At 34.9% G+C, this 19,086-nt stretch overlaps 1 protein-coding gene across 4 annotated transcripts in view; it reads right to left on the reverse strand.

Annotated features, from left to right (window-relative positions):
• Positions 1-19,086, reverse strand: part of Stag2 (STAG2 cohesin complex component) — a 139,762-nt gene that overhangs the window by 48,435 nt on the left and 72,241 nt on the right. For all 4 annotated transcript variants that reach the window (XM_042269582.2, XM_076561506.1, XM_042269584.2 and 1 more), the window contains 6 exons: positions 12,436-12,532; positions 8,345-8,421; positions 6,135-6,339; positions 4,449-4,600; positions 1,642-1,715; positions 1-124 (listed from right to left, as the gene is read on the reverse strand). In XM_042269582.2, coding sequence (XP_042125516.1) covers positions 1-124; positions 1,642-1,715; positions 4,449-4,600; positions 6,135-6,339; positions 8,345-8,421; positions 12,436-12,532 — 729 coding nt within the window. The remainder of the gene's footprint in view (positions 125-1,641; positions 1,716-4,448; positions 4,601-6,134; positions 6,340-8,344; positions 8,422-12,435; positions 12,533-19,086) is intronic.

The raw sequence follows: 19,086 nt of genomic DNA on the forward strand, positions 1-19,086 counted from the left end.
CTTATCATGCATAGTCCAACCAACGTATTTTAAATAGCTGTCATTAAGGAAGGCATCACTATACATCTTCATCCAAATGCCAATCTCTTCAATGCATATAGCTCTGATTTCAGCTATTGCATCCCTAAATGGAGGAAAGGCAAGTTATATGATCAGTGCTAATATACTATCGGGGATATAGTCTATTCAAAAGATGTCAAGTATTTCTCATCTATTATTAATATCCCATCATGTTAACTACTCTTGAGGATCAAAAAGAACTGAAAGAAATCATGGCTACAAATGTTAACATGCTTATAATCTAACTAGCAAAGAAAAATAAGCATATTTAAAATTAAACAAAATTGTTTCATCACTGTCTTCGTTAAAAACCTGTCTCATAAACAAAATCCTACCTTCACTAGACTTGTGGTTCTCACCCTTCCTAATGCTATGACCCTTTAATACAGTTCCTCATGTTGTGGTGACTCCAACCATAACATTATCTCATTGCTACTTCAGAACTGTCATTTTGCCACTGGCATGAATCACGACATAAATATCAGTGTTTTGATTTCAGAAGATAACAGGGAAACAATTATATAGCAAGATCATAATCTTCCAAGGATAATTACTTTATACCAATAACACTTAGGTCAGGACTAACTCATTTTAGCCCATGATTTTTTTTTTTTTTTTTTTTTTTTTTTTGGTTTTTCTATTTTTTTTTTTTTTTTTCGAGACAGGGTTTCTCTGTGTAGCTTTGCGCCTTTCCTGGAGCTCACTTGGTAGCCCAGGCTGGCCTCGAACTCACAGAGATCCGCCTGGCTCTGCCTCCCGAGTGCTGGGATTAAAGGCGTGCGCCACCACCGCCCGGCGATTTTTTTTTTTTTTTTTTTTTTAAGATAAAGTCTCACTATGATGCCCAGGCTGGTCTCCAACTCCCAGGCTCAAGTGATCCTATTGCATCCTACTCTTGGAACATAAGTATGTGTCACCCTACTTGTTGTCTTTTACTAACCCATTTTGAGTTCATTTTTTTTTTATAATGGTGAGTCATTGAAGGCAAAGGATTAACACACAGGACAAATGTTTTAGGAAACGAAAATAATCAATAAACATGAATATGATAAGGGAATAAGCTAAAAGAATAGTGGCCAAAGAAACAAAAATGCAAGAGTTAATGTGGGAATATTATAAAACAAGTATTAAATAGATTCAGTAAGTACCAAGTTGAGGAAATCAGACTGAATAAAAATGGTTCCAATGCTTGTAAATATGTTATAAATTTTGCTAAGATTACCTTTCTCATCTGCTAATACAAAATAACAAAATGAAGCATCTTACTTTTATCTAATCAAAATCTTCCCAGTGAAATTAAATAGAAGAGAAAGGAATTAGCACATGCAATCTAGCAACACAATATATCCTACAGCGTTTTAAGTATTTTGTATCCTTACTAAATACTTACTAAATACTTTCCATTTGCTGGACTATAAGTCAGGCAGAGCACTGCCCTTTATTCAGATAGGAAGTATCAACGTCTGAGCAGTAAAATCAATTTCCCAAACTTACTCAGTTTCTAACATTTAATTTACTATAACACTCTTTTCCTTAATTTCTACTGTCTAAACCACAAACAAACAAACAGTCTTGACTTACCGGTATCTATGTACAAACACTCCTTTAAATATTGCATTCATCATATTTTCTATTTCATCTTGATTTTCCTGAAGCTATAAAGAAGAACAAACCATTTCTTTTGAATTGCAAAGGAGCACAACCAAAAAAAAGGAAACACTTAAAGGTTGTTATAAGTAACAATAAATATAAGATTTTACCAGTATTTGGTGACTACATCTTTTTATTCTACTGGACAAAAGTAACCACAGAGAAAAAAAAAGTCAAATAACAAACCAGTAACACCCCTTAATTTCGGAAATATATGACATAACATCTAAAATTTGGCTAGTAGATTATTTTTTCAACTGCTTATGAATTTCCACTGTACAATAAAGGCTCACATATTTCTACTACATAATGAGTGTTCACATCAAAAAACATGTAAGAATTTTTCATTCTAAATCTTATGAAAAAGAAGTGTCATATGAACTAATGCCTGCTCAAAACATTAAAAAAGGTAAAATAAGTAAGTATAAATATTGTATTGTGCCGGGCAGTGGTGGCGCACGCCTTTAATCCCAGCACTTGGGAGGCAGAGCCAGGCGGATCTCTGTGAGTTCGAGGCCAGCCTGGTCTACCAAGTGAACTCCAGGAAAGGCGCAAAGCTACACAGAGAAACCCTGTCTCGAAAAACCAAAAAAAAAAAAAAATATTGTATTGCTACTAAATTGTTTTCAGGAAAGAAATACTGACCTGAAATAATAAGTAACAATTTAAATCTTGATTAATTTATTCCAAATATACATATTTACTCATATACATTTTCATTTTGTAGTTTGACAATTAATTGAATATTGTTTTACAATCTAAGGAATATTGTTTCATAATCATAATATAAAATTAAATTTAAAATATAAATTTATAATTACGAAATATTGTTTTACAGTCATAATATTAAAATTAAGCTTTATATTACTTCACATGATTTTCTAGAATGTGTTTCTTCTCTGAGTAATATCTTAAATTTCCAAATGTTGCTAAGATGGGCTTGTCTTTATATTTACTCATTTCCATTCATTAATATAGTCAGGCTGTAATTTTGAATGTTTCAAATCTTAGCCATAGACCAAGGATGTACATCAGCAATAGAACATTTGCCTAGCATAGCAGCTCTTCCATGACAAAGGAAAGAAAGGGAAGGAGGACAGGCCTGTATAGAAAAAGGGGAGGGAAGAAGGAGGGATGGGGAGAGGAAGGAGAGGGAAGGAAGCAAAGAGAAGACTGCAAAGAGATGAAACAAAACTTACATAATGCTAAAAGGGGTCATTTATGATTAAGTCCGAGGCTTCTCACATGTTACAAAGGCACTCATCACTGAGCTATATGTGTATCCTTTGGCTTATTTGTACGGAAATTTTAATTTCAAGTACTTATAAAATTTTCTGTCCATTGATGTTAACAATTTATCCAAGACTATGGACATAAAATAAACTTTGCATTTAGAATGAACCTATCAATAAAGTGTATTAAGTAAATTAAGGTACAGATTCATTAGTTCTTCATTTCAAAGTACATTAAAAAAATGAGGGACATAAAAACAAATTTGTTCTCTGTAAATCTTGTGTTACTTTTTTGAAATCATCATACTAAGTAATAGGTTTCATTATGGAATTTTTATTCATGACTTCTTTCTGTTGTTATTCCTCCCCACTCTAAACCCTCAATTTCCCCCGGCACTTAGACATTTTCACCCCAGTAGTTTCCCTTTCATTCATGTGTTCTCTATTAACCTCATCATTCTTTCTAGTTTCACAACTCAACTATATATGCAAACACCAATATAAAAATTTAAATAATTAGGTGTCTCTTACTATTCTTTCTTTTTCTTTTCCCTACTGCCCTGGAAAAAGGCTTTCTCTGTATCACCCTGAAACTCACTCTGTAGAGTTAGCCTCAAACTCACAGAGATCTACCTGCCTCTGCCTCCCAAGTGCTGAAACTAAAGGCATAAACTACTACTGCCTGGCTTGCCTTTACTTTTCTTAACTTTATTGAGCTAATTTTTTTATTAATCCCTAAATAACCAATTTAAAATTTTAGCTTCTACTTCTTAAGAAAAAAATCTGAGGGTCAAAAAAGATAGGGTCTGTAAATTTATCATGAAAACTATCTGAATTCAACTACATTACATTTTTCTTGATTATGCAAAATTTTAAATCTCATTGTGAAATAGAAAACCATTGTATCAGCAATGAAGAAAGAATTTAAGTTACAAATGTAGTATCAAAAGATTTTATTTATCATTGTTTAGTATAAAACTAAAACTGAATTTCCTCATTTGAAAATGAATTTGGTGAGCAGAAAACCAAGCAGTTCCTACTGTTCTGAAATGAATGACTTAAAGTTCCAAAAAAAAAAAGTTTTAAGTCATTTTACAAATGGAATTCACATTAACTATGAACTCTCATTTTCATCCTATCAATAAGCTGAGGAAGACAGGACAAAGTCTGTCAGTAACATGAATAATACTAAGGCTTAGATAACTTTCCAGACCAATCCAAGTTATCTTACTTAAGCACAATACTCAATAGTAGTCGACACAGAAAATGTACAATGAGGTATTGTTGGCATGGCTATTTAATAAAACGGCGTCGGGTGCATAAAACAATGTTTGAATCTTCCTTGTAGCTCAGTGGTAGAGCATATATGTGGTATTCATAAGGTCCTAGATTCAATCCTCACCACCAATTAAATAAATAAAACTTTAAAGATTATCTGAGCCTAACAAGTTGTAATTAATGGTTACTTACATATTAATAGCCTAAATATTTAATACTAGAGTTTACCTCTTTACGCTTTTGTAGCAGGAGTTCTAGCCTCTCATTGGCTCGTTTTCCAATCATTTTATTCCGTTCTGCCTCATACTGTCTTTGTGTGTTATCCATATTAATGCTAAGATTTAGTGCCACATTTACCAAAGCGGTCATCAACTTCATAGCTAAATTTTAAAGGAGAAAATGTGGAAATTAGTATAATAGGTGCAAAATTGTATTAACAAGATCAAATTATGAAAAATTAAGCAAAAACCAGCTATTCTGCTTTTTGTCCAAAATAAAGAATATAACTGCCACAAAGTTGACAACAGCACATAATGTATGGAATATCTGTCAGTAAACTGCCTAGCTTAGTACTTTTTCATGAATTGGATTATCTAAACAAGAGCTAAGGAAATTGAAACTCAAAAACATTAAGAAATTTTTCTTTGAGCTGGAGAGAAGGCTCAGCAGTTTAGAGCACTGGACACTCTTTCATTGGACCCAAATTAAATTACTAGCGTCTATATGGCAGCTCACAGCCATCTGGAACTCCAGTTCTAGGGAATCCAAACCCCTCCTCTGTCCTCCCCCAAACAACAGGTATACATGGTATACAGACATATATGCAGAAAAAAACACGCAAACATATAAAATAAAATATATTAAAAAAACAAAGAAATCTCTCCTATATTACATAATTTCAGGTTCAACTGGAATTCAAAACAATGGAAACTGAGTCCAGAATATATTTATCTGCCACTATTCTAGAAAATGTTTCTTACGATGATCTTTAAAGATTGTGATTTATCTTCTAAGTAAATTAGAGTTTATATAATATTTATTTTACCATCCTTCTTTCTAAAGTAGGAAGAACCAAATACTATTTTTAAAAGAATTCTTGAGACAGAGTCTTACACTGTTGTCCATGCTAGCCTAGGATTGACTATATAGCCCAGACTGGCCTCTAACTCATGACAATCCTCCTGTGTCAGCCTCCTAGGTACAAAGATTATAGACACAAGCCACCATATCCAAATTTAACTGTCTCACATCAAATTATTTTGGTTTAAAAGTTTCCTAAGTATCCATTTTCAGTTTCCTGCTGTTTATCACTGTTAAGAGGCATAGATATGTACACATGCACACATCACACACAATGAAATGACAATTAACAAAAAGCTTTTTCATGGAAAGTTCTCTAGATCTCTACTTTTTGTAACTAAACTTGGGACTAGTTTTGTCTGGTATTTTTAATGCATAAATCTTTAATATAAAAATCTGCTAACTCTGACTTTTTCTTTACCATATTCCAGACCACCTGCCATACATTCATTACATTAAGTGATATAACAAAGCAACAGCACATCTTTATTTGTGGCTATTGGGCATCTTTCTGCTGCAAGCTATTTAACAGCTGGAGAAAAGAATCAATAATAAAAATACCAATCAATTCCCAATAGTTCAAATTAGGCAGAAGACAGTGAATACTAACTTACTGGTCCCAATATTAAAAAAAAAAAAAAATAGCACTCAGGACACAGAGGCATGATCTGAATGGTGAATTCCAGGCCATTCAGAACTATACAGTGAGATGTTGTCTCAACAATACTTATTAGAAAAGGGAATTCACAGTATTATTACTTGTTTCCTCTTTGATGGTAATCTTTCTTGTCTCTAACCGAAAGGAATGTCTATAAACTATTTCAAAATACCAACCTGCCAGGGTACTTGTGTGTCGAAATGCTCTGACTTGTGAGTCAGACAATCCAGTAAGAAGTGAAATGACAGTATCCATCATGTACTCATCATATATGATACTATATTGACATTGCCGTACTAATACACCAATGAACTCACAAAAACTGGACTTGAACTTCTTCCACTGAGGGCCAGCCATGGTGAGTGGATAATCTCCACTATCCTAAAAAAAGTTTTTAAACAGCAATTCATTTCAAGTTCACAACTTCACTAATTGCCTTTTAATGTACCCCAGGCAAAAGCATGAAAATACTACTTTATCTTACCTTCTTTTTCAATAATAAATTCACAAAGAAAGCAAAAGAATATGCATAGATGCATTCCTCTTTGAACACTGACCTTTTATTTAAGATCAAAGTAGACATTTTAATAGACTTCACTTTAATCAATAAAATTAAATACCAATTACTGATGTTAAAAATATTAAGTATTCCCTCATCAAAGTAAAACATTCTTCTGAAAAGTACAAATATACCTACTAAATTTCTTTAGAACAAAAACAAACCAAAATTATATCTTCAGTTTTGAAATAAAAAAATTGTACTCTCAGCCAGTTAAATAGAATAATACATATATCAAAAAGCAGTTAATTTTTTTTATTAGTTTTAAGACACCAGATAGTCAACAGGCCTAAACAACTACCTAATTTAACAAATGAAAGCTGGGGTATAGCTCAGCAGTAGAACCCTTGCTACCATGAGTAAGGACTTAAATTTGACCCCAAGCACCAAATAATAAAACAAAATTAAATAAAAGAGAAAAGGAAATGCAAGTACTACAGTTGTCCAAAGGCAGCACTCAGGTTTTCCTTTGTATAAAAATGGGGCGTTCATCATTCTGAACTTAAACTGATAGTCTCCAGAATCATTAAAAGTTAAGTCCTAGGCTGAGGGTTTAGCTTAGTAGTAGAGCATGTGCCTTGAGTAAGGCCCTAGGTTTCATCCATAGCATGCATGCATACATAAATATATTTAAATAAATACTTAAAGCAGGGACCAATAGTATATGGAAACTGCAAAAGAGCCTCTGACAATAGAAACAAAATGATTTAAAATCAATTTGATCATACAGTTTATTGTTTTTAATGTTTAACTTCATAATTTATTTAACTCATGTTATATACAAGTTCAACTGTGGTTGAGAATATGGTCCTGGTACACTCCATATAAGAATTCCCTTCTGTTTATTTTTTTGGACCAAGTGGGATTAAATCCAGGGTCTAGATCATGTTAAATGCACACTGTTGACACTGAGCTACTGATGAGTTCCTTTAGTCAACTATATTGAAATACAGTTGTGAGCAAATTGGTTTGCTGAGATTTTCTAATCATATTTCAAGATGATTAACTCAAACCCTTGTTTTCTTTTACCAAGAAGTTCCTCACTAAAACATTTATTATCAAAAGATTAAAAAAAAAACCATTGCTCATAAATACCTTCCTGCTACTAAAGGACTGATTAATAGCACTTAGTGGCATCAAACCATTTTAACAACTCATCTATCTCTTAGAATGATAGCTGAAAGCTTTTTCATTAGACAGAGCAAGAAAAAAAATGACCAAATAAAACAAGTGAGACAAGTGTTTTTACTTGAAAATTCAAGTCATTTTAGAAGCGTAAAACTCCTGGTGCTGGAATACAGCTATGAATAAAACAGACACAAATTTCTGTCCTGAAGAAGTTTTCACTTTAGTAAATTAACCAATGATTTGTTGGTATCAATACTTTGATGACATCAATGTGATAATCAACTCCAATATATACTATTTTTGTCCATAAAGTTGAAATATAAGTTTTTATGTAATAATCTATACATTTCTTTAGCTAAACTACCTAGTTACTCAAATATTTGAACAAATCTTCCTTTTCCAATATTTCAGAATGGCATATTCTAAATTATGTTCTTGCCTGATTTTTATTGTTATAACAATCATTATTAAGTTCTTGCTATATGCAATTTTCAAATATTTTCAGAGCAGCTGTACAACCAAACTATTAATATCCCCGTTCACAGATAATGAGATGATGCTAAGACAACTCACCTGAGGTCGCACAGCTACTATCTAATTAACACCATAAGTAACATCGACAATATTAGCACTTAAAAATATGTAAATGCTAAGTCACAACTGGCATGAATATAATTATTAAAACATCTAGAATGTTACCTCATCAAATTCTTCAGTCATTTTTCGAATTATCTCAGAGTTCTGCATATGTCTAAACATCTCTGCTGTGACAACTCCTGGAATTCCCAAGTATCAGAAGTTAATATAGGAGTAATAAAAGAACTATATACAGAGAACACAAAATAGCACATCTAAGTCTACATTCACAATAAAAGCCTACTTATTAACCACACACTGCTGACAGGTAGGGTTCTTCCTAGTACAATTTTGAACATTACTACCTGTGTTACTTTACTCATACCATGATATGCTATAATGCAATTGTCCCTCTGTATTCATGGGGAATAGGATGTTACAATTCTTGGGTACTCCCATTCCTCGTGTAAAATTGTGTCATATATGAATATAACCTATTCATAGTATCCTGAAGCCATGATACTGAATCATTATATAGGCAATAAAGACAAGAAAAAAACCTGTACCTATTTGGTACGGACCATTTTAAAAATTTTAAATATCTAGATGTTCTATCCGCTATCTATAAAAGGATGACTTTATGAAGTTTGCCTCTTTAACATAAACAATGATAACACTTGAAATTTTGAGGATAAATGTGAAGACAAGGGAAAGTGAGAGGCACAATTGCCTTTAACCATGCCCCCTTTAGACAATACAAACCAACTGTATACTGACATCCTCTAATCAGGCTATAGTTAAGTGTCCAGTAGTCTAGTGGATGTTGAAATCTGTAAAGATATCTTTAGCAATAGGGTCCCACTGTTAAGTTCAAAAGGACAACCAGGAGCACTGGCACCTGTTGATCTGGGCATGGGAGTAGGGGCAGGGTTCTGCCGGTCAACCACACCAAAAGAACTAACCCATTCCTAACAATGGCCTTTTATTTCTTAGCCTATGTAGCCTATGTTGTTCGGTAGGGGCATTGTTGCCCCATTGTCAAGTATCTCCATTTCACTCTTTATATACATGTGAGCCTGCCTGCCTGTCTGCCTCTCTCCCTCCGTTCCTTCTGCCCTCCCTCTCTCACCCTACATGGAAGTATGTGCAAAATTAAGAAGATTCTACAAAGTAGGTTTCCATTATTTTTTTTCTAAAAGCATTTAGTGTCATTTATTCCTCCCTATACTCCCTCCTTTATCCTGCCCCGCCTGCTCCATCCAATTTAATCCTTTTTATCCCATTACTCCCTTCTAAGCCTTTACACCACTGTGTACTGACCTGGAAGATTCACCCCTACTGGCTAGTTTTCATAGTGCTACAAGGTGCTATGTGTGCTATGGAAGGAAAAAATAATCAATCTTACCATACAAAATATGAAACCAATACCTGAAACCATTATCAGACAAAGAACTGATGGCTAGACAGGCCATAGACTTTAAGGGAGAAGCTATTACTATCACTCTGCTAAATGCACATATTATTAAAGTAACTCCCAATGACTTCCCATTATATCACAGATTTATTATTTGGGGGTGGTGATCAACACAGAGAACTACTGGCCTAGGTACTACAGAATACTCAGTCCTATATTGAACATATATAGTGATCTCCCTCCTCCCAAGATCTGGGTATCATTGTGGAAGAAGAGCAGAAAGAACATGAGACAAGGATGGTGGATAACTACAATTTTCTTGTACATGACAGAGTAGCTGCACTCACGGTGATTCAGACAGTATACACAAAACCTGGGTGAGGGAAAATTGGTTTTCTTAAAGACTGGAGCCCCCCAGTAAGCTGATCATGCTTCAGCAGGCCATACATTCAAGAACATTTTGACAGTACAACTTCGGTTTGGTGAATTTCAATGGAAGAAAAAAAAGAACAGGTGGGTAAGAAGAGGGGATGGATCTGGGAGGAAGTGGAGGGTGTGACCAAAGCACAATCTATAACATTCTCAAAGTTTTAATAAAATAGTCCAAACAAATAAAAGTATAAATTGAATGTCTGAAAATTTGAAAGGGAGATGGGAAGGACATAAACCATTAAAGGTAGAACACAGTAAATATCCTGATGAATACTATTTCCAATCCCCATTTCATAAGCTTGCTTACCGCCTCACAAACCACATGATAGTCTGAAATCCAAAAATAAGCAGAAAAGCAAAGGTCAAGAAATACAGATGGCAACAAATGCAGAGCCTGAATTCTGATGCAGTTGTGAAGTCACCCTCAGAACCTAAGGCCAGAGCCCAAAGTCTGAAGATGTAAAGACATGAAGTGAAACTGCCAAAACCCGGCCAACAAAAAGGACCAAGCAAGCAAGCAAACAGCAAAAATCTGAATTGGCCTCAAAATGAACAGAACACCAGCTTAGAGTCACTCTCGGTACAGCCAAGGATCCCTAACTGGATGATAACTACAGAAACATCATATTAGAGTCAAATGAAAAGTGAATGATGATCCTCATAACCCTAATTCTACAATAATGGTTAAACTAAATGATTGCAAAGAGAAACTTCTAATCCATTTACAAATGAATTCTCCAAAAAGAACGAATTCCAGTATATGGAAAATGCTTAGTTATAAAACCAACAAATATTACATGAGTGCCCAAATCTACAATAACTTAAGTGTTCACCACATTAAAGTTTTAAAAATATTAACAATCTGGTTTCCTTCTAATAAGTGTCCTAGTGTTCAACTTCTTATTTGAAGACACAGCAACACCAGATAAAGGATGAGTCTAATAAAGGAAGAACACTTTCAAAAGTCTTCTTAACCACAGTTTTCAAACTAGATTGAAACAGCAGCTAGTTTTATGTAGATAAGTCAAGGAAACTAGACAGCTCTCCCTAATCTGTTAAAAAACTAGGCAGCTCTCCCTACTCTGTTAAGACAGGATTTGAAATTTCTAAAGACCGCTCTTGTGTAAACCTGTAGTCCAAAAAAAGTCAGGAATCAGAGATAAAGAGAATTTGAGCAGAATTTTTAGTCTCAAGACTAACCAAGTTAATGACAATATGAAGATCATAGGCTTGAGAAATAAGTGTATATATTTTAACCATCACAAATAAGTAAGATTTAATATGTAGACTACATATTCTAATCAACCACAAATAAAATGTATTACTTGTTTCCCAATTAAAATTTACATATGTATGTGTGTGTGTGTGTGTGTGTATATATATTCAAGATAGAAGATTTCTCTGTGTATCCCTGGCTATCCTCAAACTCTCTCTGTAGATAGACCAGGTTAGCCTGCCAAGTGCTGAGATTAAAGTCATGCACCCAGATAAAATTACTATATTTTTAAAGAGATATCATACAATTAAAACTTGCTACTTATATTTATTTTCTACAGATAAGTGGCTCATTTCTAGAGACATCTTAACTTTTAATTATATTATAAGCCAATAATTCCCTCAAGATTTCTAGTCCTCACACTGCTAGTGTGAGGTAGTAATAGTCTCATTAAAAATCTAAAACCACTAAAAGTGCATAAAAATAATTCCACTTAAGTATCTGCTATAATTTAAATGAGTATAAAAGACAAAGGAGATAGCAGAAGCTACCCATGATCGTAACTGACTCAATTACTTAGTGATCCAGATGAGACTGTACATATGATGTACCAATTTACATAATTCTGTTGTACTGCTAAAAGTTTGTCCTAAATAGTTTTGCCCTAGGTAAGAAATATCTGCATTTTGTTCTTTCCCCACTCCTATTTCAAAATATTTTTAAATTAAGTAAAATACCACAAAATTTTAAACATACAATAAGTGGCAATTTCACTAGCGAATATTAATTTATGAGTTTTAATCCCTACATTCTATTATTCTATACCATAACATCTAAACCTATATCTATTTATTTACCTTCTCCCTTTTTATCCCATTTCCTCATACCTAAACCAGTTGCCCAAAGTAGGAAATCTAATAAAATACCATAAACATTATAAATTGCTAAGTTTTTAGATAAATTTCACAGTGAATATACCTTTGTCAACAGACTTTCTCTCTTGCTTTGTTCTTTGCTTTTCTCCTTATACATTTTGCACAGATATAATGCAAATAATTCACTACCTTGACATTATTTTCCATGAGAAGGGATAACATTTCTTTAAAAAGTGGCTATTTGATAACTTATGATTCTAAAATAAATATATTTTACCTTTACAGCCTGAACACTGAATAAAAAAGTTGATAAGGTCAAGAAGTGCTATATCTCGGTCATGCTTGTATGATTCTATCCAGTCATCTACCACCGACTAGAGAGAGAGAGAGAAATAAAAATCATTAGTTTTAATTCTAATGAAAGTCATAAAATTCAACATTATGTAATACCATACTACTTTAATATATGCATATTTTTAATTGAAAGTTTGATTTTAATTTTAATAGAATCAAATAAACTAACTGGCTGACAATACAAAATAAATCACCTACCTTCTATTCATTCAGAATTAGACAAAAAAACTGAGCCAATGAGATCACTCAGTAGGTAATGGCCCTTGGTGCTCAGCTTGGGAATCTGAGTTCAATGCCCAAGACCCAAATAATATTAAAGAGAGAACCAGCCCCAGCCCAGCCCCCATAAGTTGTATGATGACCACCACAGCCAAGCCATGACCTACATACATACATGCTTATGTAGCACAATCTCTCTCTCTCTCTCTCTCTCTCTCTCTCTCTCTCTCTCTCTCTCTCTCTCTCTCTCTCTCTGACACACACACACACACGCACACACACATGTGCGAACACACAGAGACATACACACACTTAAAGCATAGTCACCCTCTATTTTCTATATAAAAAAGAAATTCCTTTTCACAGGTGTCATAGTAGTATATTGTGTTTTTACCATGACAACATTATGTGCTTGTGTGAGTACACATGTGTAAGCACAAACATACACAGTTTTAAAAATCTAAAAATTTAAGCAACAAAAACTAAGTTATAGTATTCAGATTTATAAAGTGTAATCGTTTCTTTGTGACGTTAACAATATTCTAGAAAATATATCACCCTAAAATTTTCTATATAAAAAAGTAAATGCCTCTGCACATTCAGGGTGGTATAGCCTTAGAGATGGAATGAGATTTTAGCTAGCTTCTGCCTCTGGTTGGCATGTGGATAACAGCTTTGGACAACTCCCCTCCCTCATGTAATCTAGTATTTTCTGGTGGAATACTAAACCAGGAGGCACACATATGAGATCTCTTCCATCAGCCCTTTACTACTTTGCTGTTAGGATCTCCATTCCCAAGCATCATAATGGTGACTGGTCAGAGATTGATTGCACTGCTAAGAATGTCCTGCATCAGCCCAGATATGGGTAAGAAGACCACGAGGAAAGTGGAGGTGGGAAAGTGATGGGGAAAGAAGGCCCAGAAAAGTAAGTGGTAGGGAACTGCATGGAGAGGTGTTTTACAATGTGCTCTGGGTGGCCTGGTTGCTAGCAGTGGAAAGGGTGGGGATGCTGTCTTTACCCTGAGGGTGATTAAGCCAAGTTTATTTCTTAAATGACACATGTGGGGCTTTAGCATTGTCACTTTTGAACACCAGCTATATTTGATTAAAGACAACTATTTCCTCCACAAAAACAAATGCTGAACACTCTCTCTTCTCACATAAAATTAAATAGATGGAACCAGGAAGCCTTGAGGCTGGTCAGTGATGCCAGAAGGCAAGGCTCCAGGCGCAGTCTGGAGAGGGAATGTGCATGGTGGCATGCTGCCTTGGGCAAAGGTGTATTGTATTGTTGGATGCCACTGTTTTTACTTAACTGAAAACATTTTAGGTAGAGCTGCCTGGAAAGGTAGTGTAAATGCCCTTAATAGTGTACTATGTATACATACTTAGGCCAAGTCCAGGTTTCATGATCCTTTAATGACCAACAAGTTAGGTATTTCTAGCATTGTCCATCTACCTTTAGACCTTGACTCAACCTATGGACCAGAGTGCTGATGAACTGGATGAAGAAATGATGGGGAATTTGATATATGATGCTGAGAGCATAACAACTTTTTTTTCTAACATTCAAAAAATGGTGTTTATTGCTTGTGCCTCAGCTGTTTGAGTACTAAAGGGTTTGGAGAGCAAAAACAAAAGTAAATGCCACACCTCTTTCTTTGTTTAGTAAGATATTATAAATAAAATAAATTTAAGAGTCAATTTAAATGCATAAAAGTGATCAATAGTATTTGAAAGAAATGACTGTAGGGTAGGGTGGATTAAAGAGAAGCAAAATTTGAATGACACCTGCCACACAAATGCCAAAATAAATTCTACTAATATATTCAATATCATATATTAATCAAGTTTGAATTTTTAATTTAAATAGAAACAAAAGTTCATTTTTTAAAAAAAGAGGTAAAAGCCTGAATCAAGAGATAAAAAACAAAAGCTTTTTCAATGGTGAGCCCTAATAATACAATGTTTGTTTTAAAAAAAAAAGCAAGTTAAATGCTAAATACAAATGAAAAAGACAATTCGCAGATTTGGAGAGGTAATAGTATCAGATGCTCAATACGTATCTCGCTCTAATTCCTATCAAAATTCCAGCTAATGTATTTGCAAATATGAAAGCTAATCCTGAAATTCCTAGCTACAAAGGAAACTAAATATCCAAATCAGTATTTAAAAAGGAAAATGCCTGACCTGGGGAGATAGCTCACAACCTTGAGGCCCTAAATTCAATCCCAGAACAAATATACAAACTGTCAGGGCTTGTGCCACATACTTGTCCTCCTGTGATGGGCAGGCAGAGAAATAGAAGGCAAGTCTAGCCTAACTGATGAGCTCCAAGCCAATGAGAGACCCTGCCTCAAAGGAAGTGTACAACATTCCTGAGGCTGACAGACCTGAGGCTGTCCTCTAGCTCCACACACACTTTTGTCATATATGTGCACATGTACTGACATATTCTACATAGATATATGTGCACCTGCATAGATACAAATATGCAAACATGTGTACACACACACACATACACATGCATAAAAAGGAAAAAAACGGGTTGACTCATGCTTCATGATTTCAAACCTACTACAAAGACAACAGTGGAAAAACAGAGTCATGTAATAATATTTAGTCTCCAGAAATAAATCAACAAGGATCCCAAGACAATGCAATTTGGGGAGGAGTGTCAACAGATGACCCAGAAACAACTGAATATCTTCATGTAAAAGAAAAGAATAAAGTTGGAGACTGCCTTATGTCATACATATACTACTTAACTCAAATTGATCAGATACCTTTCTTTAAAAAAGCAAAAACTATAAAACTACTAGAAGAAAATATAAAAATGGAGTAGTTCAATAGTATACAAGAAAATATTTATAAGTGAAAACTTCTGACATTTCAAAGGTTTCATCAAGAAAGTGAAAGGTAGTCCACGAAAGGAAGAAAATGTTTTTAAACTGCATATCTGACAAGGTATCTATACACAAAATGTATAAAGAAGTTTCACAACAAAGTCATTGTTTTTAAAAGACAAGGTGAAAGCTAGAGATGGTTCAGAGATTAAGAACACTTACTGCTCTTCCAGAGGATCTGGGTTTGATTCCCAGCTCTAACATGGTGGCTTACAACCATCTGTGTAACTCCAGGGGCTCCAATGCCCTCTTCTAAACTTAGAGGGCACCAGGTATGCATGTGGTGCACTTACATACATGCAGACCACAGACATGAGGGGGTGAGAGAGAGTGAGAACAAGAGAGAGAGAGCGAGAGTAAGAGTGAGAGAGACACAGAGAGAGCGAGACCAAACATACACAGTTCTATAAAGGCAATAAACAAAGGCCAATAAACACATGAAAAGATGTTTAATACAAAGGAAAAATAAAGAAAAAACAGAAAGCAACCACTTCCTGCTTACTAAAATGGTTATAAATTTAGAAATTACAGTAACACACATTGGAGAAGCTTTGGAAAGATGAAACACTAAAACACTGCTAGCAGGAATGTAAAATGGTAGTCATTTTAGAAATCATTCATAAGCCCCTCAAAAAGTTCCATATAGTTACCATATGACACTGCAATTTGATACTCAGGTATATATTACTCAAAAAAATTACAACATATGCCTAACCAAACACTTGTACAGCACTATTCCAACAGAAGTAGTAACAAAACAAATGTGTAAGACTGTAGGAATATATAACAAACTAGTGAAGGTTCATATAGTACATCAAATCAGCCAAAAGGAATAGCCATAATACATGCCACAACATGGTGAGACTTTACAGAACCATAGGTTATATGATTCCACTTATATAAACTGTACAGAACAAGTGAAGATACACAAAGTCAACGAGTGGCCGCCTAAACCTTGGAAAGCTATTGCTATTGGACATGAGCTTGCTTTCTGGGAGAATGAAAATACTCTAAAACTAAACTCTGCTCCCTCCCCCTGAAAGAGTCCATGTGTTAAATGTTAAAGGCTTAGTCCTCAACTCGGACTTACTGGAAGGAGGTTGAAATTTTAACATTTGGGTACCTAATGGGAGCCTGAGGCAATTGAAGGCATACCCTCAAATGAAATTATGGAACACCAGTATCTTCCTGTTTTCTGAGTGGTGTGAGGTAAACAAGTTTATGCCATGTTCTCCCCACCATGACATGACACATGAATATGGCCCCAAAGAAGAGGAAAGGGCTACAAATAACCAGACTGAAAACTTTGAGACTGAGTTCAAATAACCTTTTCCTCCTTTTAAGCTGATCATCTCAGATATTTATTACAGTATATATGTTAACCAGCACAATTGAGAAAAGTACTGAAACATTTTCCCAAAATGGTTAATACAAGAAAAAAAAATCAAAGAATACACTGTACAACTGTAATAGTTTCAAGTTTTTAAAAAACTGTTCCCTGTTCCCCAATAAAAGGTGAGGGGTCTTTCCATTCAACACAGTGTAGTAATATGTTCAAAAAATTAGGTCATAGGAAGCCACACAGCTGCACTGGTTTCTTGGAGTGCTAGGGGATAGGATACTACTTAAGACTCTAAACTCAGACAATATACTGTAATAAGTACAAGTCACATGGGAAGGCTATTTATAGGTAAAGCTCCGGCTGACTCCGGCCTCTGAGTTATCAGAGACTATTTTACCATGCCTGAGTAAAGAAACTTCCAGATGAATAGGACAACTAACTGTGTTAATGCTAGACATTCAATGAGTACCAACAAGTCACATAGAGCAAAGACAAGTCTTTCCAAAATAGTTCTGCCTGAATTCTAGAAGCATTGCTATGGTTGGGTAGCACTATATTAACAAGAATAAGGGTACACTAAACAATAGATACAAAAATGTCCAATAAAATTTTAAAGAGACCACCCAAGAGCAATAAGAAGTTCTTGAAATTCAAGGACAACTTACAATAGGAATGCAAGTCTTTCACAATCTAAAAAAAAAAAAATGTAGGCTGTTACATTAAAAGTGGTTTAAACAATTCTTTGGAGGTGGATGCTTGCTATATACTATAGGCTGAGTTGGAATTCATTATGTAGCCCAACTTGGCCTGGAACAAAGGAACCTTCAGACATTATCCTTCAAGTACTAGGATTACAAGTGAATGGCATCACAAACAGCTAAATTTTCTAATCAAATAGTACACTAAGAACGTATTCAGAACAGAGCATGGGGGCACAAGTCTATAAATACCAGCACTCAGGAGGCCAAGGTAAGATAGTCACTAATTCCAGGCCAGCCAAGCTGCACATTCTATCTCACAGAAGAAAAGGGGGAATCAGAGTCAGATACGCACACATTAATAAGGTGATATATAAAAGTGCTAATGGAATATGTCAAGAGTAAGGTAAGAATAAATGCTATATTGGAAAAGTGAAGACGGTATCTAAGAATGCTTTTCAAAAACAGTGACATTTAGAGGCTGAAGAGACGGATCAGAGGTTAAGAACACACGCTGCTCTTATAGAAGACCTCTGACTTTAATGCCTCACATTCTAGTCACGCAGATCACAACTACCTGTTACTCCAGTTCCAAAAGGATCCAATGTCTCTGCTCTCCCTGGGGACTTGTTCTCAAGTGCACATACCCACACACAGAAACACATGTACACATACACATAACTAAAACGTTTTTAAAAGAGTGATTTTTTTTAATTCAGTCAGTCCTATTGATTTGGAAGAAATAAAAGAAACTATCCAAGCATCTAAAGAAATAAAGGCCAGAGCACAGAGCACATACTGTGGCTGAAAAATAGAAAGCATACCATAAGGAAATCTAGGCTGAAACTTTTGAGTAAGGAAAACCCAGTTTCTAAAAAGCAGATTTCCTTGATAAAATCTGGCCTTAGGAAAGTAACCCAAGAGTAATACACAAAACCGCCCAGAGGCGGACAAGAGCTTTAGGGCATTCCCCAGGGAGGTAACTAGAAATGTCCCCTGGAGCAGACAGAAACAATTTGTTCAGGCTTTTATTTTTACTTTTTACTTATCTTTCATCTCATTGCTGGGGGCCAAACTCAGGTCCCTGTACAAGGCAGGTTAGTCTAAAAACCTTTGATGACCTAAGATAGTCAACAAAAGCCCAGAAGACTAGAGAAAACCAGAAGCATCTACTTTGCTGTGACTGCAACCATTGCAACACCACACGTGCTGTTGAGACCTGAGCACCAGTGTGACAGTATGAGGAAAGTTCGACAGGGCTTTAGAAGACAATTAGAGCATACAGCCCTCACAAATGGGATCAATGGTCTTATAAAACAGGTCCCAGAGAGCTGTCTTGTACCTTCCACCAAGAGAGGACACAATGAGAGGAGTCTATCTATAAACCACAAAGAAGGCCCTATAGA

Source organism: Peromyscus maniculatus, chromosome X, assembly GCF_049852395.1.
Source record: "Peromyscus maniculatus bairdii isolate BWxNUB_F1_BW_parent chromosome X, HU_Pman_BW_mat_3.1, whole genome shotgun sequence".
Lineage (NCBI taxonomy): Eukaryota > Metazoa > Chordata > Mammalia > Rodentia > Cricetidae > Peromyscus > Peromyscus maniculatus.